This window comes from Sprattus sprattus (assembly GCF_963457725.1).
Source record: "Sprattus sprattus genome assembly, chromosome: 6".
Lineage (NCBI taxonomy): Eukaryota > Metazoa > Chordata > Actinopteri > Clupeiformes > Clupeidae > Sprattus > Sprattus sprattus.
The window spans coordinates 31,411,027-31,416,026 of NC_137925.1; the positions used below are offsets into that span (position 1 = coordinate 31,411,027).

General features: G+C 42.5%; 1 protein-coding gene across 1 annotated transcript in view; it reads left to right on the forward strand.

Annotated features, from left to right (window-relative positions):
- LOC308367477 (ecto-NOX disulfide-thiol exchanger 2-like) overlaps positions 1 to 5,000 on the forward strand; it is a gene marked incomplete at its 5' end in the record, with an annotated part of 76,959 nt that overhangs the window by 66,097 nt on the left and 5,862 nt on the right. Inside the window, one exon of the mRNA XM_080841398.1 lies at positions 51 to 156. Coding sequence (XP_080697524.1) covers positions 51 to 156 — 106 coding nt within the window. The remainder of the gene's footprint in view (positions 1 to 50; positions 157 to 5,000) is intronic.

Genomic DNA, 5,000 nt, shown 5'->3' on the forward strand with positions numbered 1-5,000 from the left:
CTAACTCAATGGCATCTCTCCCTGTGTCTTGTATGTCCCTCTGTGTGCAGGAGGCAGCAGCATCAGCAGTGGTGTCCTGCAGCCAGGAGAATGAGAGTGTTCCAGAGAAGGGCCCGTCCAGCCCTGTGCGCTCCGAGAGGGAGGCCCTGCTCGTGGGTAGGTGCCATGGGGAGACTGGGTGGGAGGACTGGTAGTGGGTGGGGGTGGTTGATAGAGCCATTTTCTGGAACCTGTGTTGTGGGTGAATTTTCCCATTTTACCTAATCATCCACAGATGAAAGTGTGTGTGTGTGTCTGTGTGTGCGTGTGAGTGTGCGTGTGAGTGTGTGTGTTCAAGCATAATGTCAGTGTTTGTACACACATTCATCTGTTCTGGCGCAGAGAAGACATAGAGAGCATGAATATAGTTTCCTCTGGTTCTCCTGTTCATGTGCAGCTCTCTGAGCCGTCTCACAAGTGTTAATTGAATGGCCAAAGGAGTTCCTTCATCATCTCCTGATTTGTTTTTAATTACTGGGTTTTTGTCGGTTGCCAACACAAAGTAGATCAAAGTGCTGTGTGTGTGTGTGTGTGTGTGTGTGTGTGTGTGTGTGTGTGTGTGTGTGTGTGTGTGTGTGTGTGGTGTGTGTGTGTGTGTGTGTGTGTGTGTGTGTGTGTGTGTGTGTGTGTGTGTGTGTAAACATTTCCCCTTAGCCGTCTCTTTCCAAAATGTAACCAATTTCACCTGAGAAGGCAGGAGGTCAGGTTTGTTTTTTGTCAATAATGCAGGAAACAATGAAGCAGCGTACCGGACCAGGCAGTGAGTGTATTGACGGCTCTGTGGTTTTGGCGGATGACTAAACAAAACGTCTCATGCCCTTACTTGTGTACGTGTAGACTGCTAATGAAGAGAGAGACATTGAATTTGTGATGCTCAATTTGAGGAAGACACTAAATATGGGTGGGATCCCAACCTTTCTCTCTCCGTGGACCTAAACAGACAATTATCTCCTAATGAGTCTCAGATTAGCCCTCATGCATGAAGACATCGCGTGGAGACACAAATGATCTCTGGACGAGACGAGACGCATGTGTCTCTGACCAATCAGAGCCCGGTCTCTCTGCACCCCTCCACGTCACAGAGCTGTTTCCTCTCGAAGGTCACCAGAGGGGAAACTAATTAGAATCTGCCAAAAGCCGGCGCCATCTCTCTCTGAGGCACGTTTAAAAAGGAAATAAAGGAGAAACAAAGAATAGTAATTAGACGCCAGTCTTCACAGCTGTCCACAGAGCCCTCTTAGCAATGCCATGCGTTAGCAAGTTTTTGAGAAGCCCAACAACGGGGACTTTTTAAGTGAATAAGGCTCAGCTAGACACCCTGTTTCATTAAACCTGATCAAAGCCTGCCAGAGCTTCCCTCTCCTCTCTTCTCCTCTCCTCTTCTCTCCTCTCCTCTTATTTCCTCTTTACTTCTCTCCTCTCCTCTCCTCTTCTTTCCTCTTCACTTCTCTCCTCTGCTCTCCTCTTCTCTTCTCTCCTCTCCTCTTCTTTCCTCTTCACTTCTCTCCTCTCCTCTTTTCTTTTCTTCTCTTGTCTTCTCCTCACTGTCGAAACATCCGCCCATCCTGTGTTTCTCCACTCATCTCTCAGCCCCCAGTCTCAGTCATAACTGGTGTGCCCGTGTAGCTGGCCATTATCAGATGTAACTAGAATGCGTTTCGTGAACGAACTGCGAGAGTGTGCTTGCTCTGTTGCGGCCATCAAGCACAAGCAACTGCAGTGGCCAAGAGCGCATATGTTGTTGAGGGGCCTCACAGACTGATATCTGAGGACAAAATCTGTATTGTAGGCTACTGTGTTTTCTGTGTTTCAATACAACGTTGAATGCAGGTTGTAGGATGAATCTGCCAGCCTTCCAGTGTAACCATCTGCAGTGGCACTGAATACACCTTTTTGTTTTCAACCAATATATTTTAGCAAGCAACCAAGCTCAACCATTATATTTTGGCTCCACTGACGTTTAGACATATGAGGGTATCTTTGTTGTTCTGTTTTTGTTTGTTTGTTTGCTTGTTTATTGTGAAAGGGTCTAGTCTTAAAATAGGCTCCAAGTGACATTATCTCTTATGGGGTGTAATTATTCCTCCAAAGGTCGCGTGAGGGAGACATGGGCTTGTTTTGATTTTGTATTGGTTGCGGATGCAATAAATCTTGTCTGTGCTTCAAATGTAAATATATTTATTGTCTCTCTATGGTGGAAATCAGATGTATTATGAAACTTGCATATTTACTAAGCACAAACATTTCAAGTGTCATGGTCATAATAGTTCCAGAGTTTCGTTATACTGACTTACTGAGCTAAGTGAATTGTTGAAATTGTTGTCTTGGTAAAAGGACACATCTCTGCAACAATATATATGAAATGCTGTGAAATGTCATAACCAACAGATTTAGCTAGACGGATAGTTTTGACAGTTGAAAGTGGTGTCAATGATAATAACAACTGCCCAGTTAGCTAACGTTAGCTAGTGACATGAGTATTAACGAGTTAACAATGGATACCGACAGTTAGCATACCTAGCTATGTAGCATTACCATTGGATGTGAATGACAGTTATGCTAGGGCTTGCTAGCCATTGCTGTCCCCAAGAAGGAGGGGGATTTTCACTTGACGAGCGGGGGCAATACAGTCATCTGGAGAGTTCAAAATGATACTAAACGAGGGGAAATCTACTGTATGGAGATATTTCTGCTTAGTAGACAATTCAGATTCTAATTAGACTGTTGGATATGTCCAATGTAAGGAGTGTGAAGTTTTAATGAAATGCAACCGCCGTTCTCCACAACAACATGGATTAACCTGGATGGCTGGATGTAGTTTCAGAACGAACGTCAAAGATCTTCAATGGTAAGACTTGTCGGTTGTGCCTCTGTTGGTGTCTCATAAAACGTGAGTTTTATTAAAGCATAGCGTGTGTATTGTGTAGCTATTTCATTCCGAGATGGCAGGGGAGTAAAATGCTCCGCTCTGCTGCTGATATACAGACAGCCGGAAAGGTTAACAAACGGAATGAAATAGCTACACATTACACACGCTATGCTTTAATAAAACCCACATTACTCACATACTGGTTAACACTGTTAGAGCGGGTGTATAAACTGTACCTGAAACTGTTGCCACTACATTCGTTTTAATATTTTGCACTCTCTATCTAACCACTCGTTCAGGTGTTTTCTTGAGTTGGTACAGCCAACTACTGCACACGTAGTTCCCGAACCACTTTTCCTCGTTAAGTTTTCCATCCTTTTTCACACTGTGTCTCTGCGTCGATATCGGAGATACCTAGCAAAATAAACCTGAGCCTGGGTGAAGGCTAAATAGCTCGCTAGCTATCATCACTCTATTCACGATTGTATCAATAGTATATCTAGGTTTTCTTTGGTGACTGTTGTCGGGCCTTTTGAACTGTCTGTGGGTTGTGAACGTAAACAACTCGCTAGCTATTACTACTACTGTATCATGATATAAAGCTTAATGGTGGTTTTCGATTTACATGATTTTTATGGCATTTAAGAGATAGAAAGCTTGACGGTGGTTTTCGATTAGCATGATTTTTATGGCATTTAAGAGAGCTTCGCCTTCTCCTATCTCAACTGATCTAATTTCAGTTGGCTAGAGTGGGTGATGTCACAATGGCTCAACCTTCCACCATGTTAGTCAATGAGAGAAAAAGGTGATGAAAAAGAGGAATAAAAAAAGAGTGGCAAGGAGTACCGCCACGAAAAGTCATAGCAGGTTGCACCGGATCGGGCCGGACGTTTCGGTGTTTGAATGGCGTCTCTATCTCAATCGGGCGAGGAGTAGTTAGCTGCAAGAAAAACGGGGAGAATAAACTAGAATGCGTTTCGTGAACGAACTGCGAGAGTATGCTTGCTCTGTGACAGAGAGAACAAGTGCCTATGAATTAACATGTATTTACATCTACTCAATCAGTGTAGTGGGGCCTTCCAATATATTTTAGCAAGCAACCAAGCTCAACCATTATATTTTGGCTCCACTGACGTTTAGACATATGAGGGTATCTTTGTTGTTCTGTTTTTGTTTGTTTGTTTGCTTGTTTATTGTGAAAGGGTCTAGTGTGTTACATTTGGTTATAGCCTAACAGTTCCAGAGTTTCGTTATACTGACTTACTGAGCTAAGTAAATTGTTGAAATTGTTATCTTGGTAAAAGGAAACATCTCTGCAACAATATTGGAATGAATGCGGTTACATAGCCAGCTTTACTTAATGTTTATTGTAAGATAGGCCTATATGTTAGACTTAATGCAGTCCTCTCTCAACAGTGATATCTGGCTTGTTATATGTTTTATCCATATAAGGAGGGGGCAGCTAAACTCGAAGACTCTCAGAAAATATCTAAAGTGTAGCTCACTAAACTAAAAATATATTGAAATGCCATGAGATGTAGGCCTACCACTAACCATTTCACATTTACAGACATAAACCTATAGACATGACACAAAACATCTTCCAAAGACTTTATTATCTCAGCTGCATTATTCAGTAGCACAAAGTAGTCTATTACATTCATATTTACTTCATGTAACCCTGCCATAGCGATACAACACCTTTTTGACAGCCTATATAGCCTAATTGCAAAATTAAATATATAAATAAATACTACACTGAAATAACGCAAACAAAGTGAATCTACAGTGAGCCAACGCTCGTCCACTGACAGTGTGGAAGAATGACAGCGACGTGAGCCAGGCTACATTCCAAGATTACGTTACTAGAAATGTCACTTTACATGAGCTTTGTTCATAAGCCATGCAGTCCATAAAATAGGAATACTCTGTGTACTAACAGTATAGTAAGACCGGTCATATGCTCAGAGAGCTTTCTAGCAACCAACAAGTTACAAGTAGGATAAACATATTAGCGAAATCTGCGTTGTCGACAGACCATCGTTTTGACTGGAGTTTTGATGTGCTTGCTAGCACCAAGTGGATTACCTCA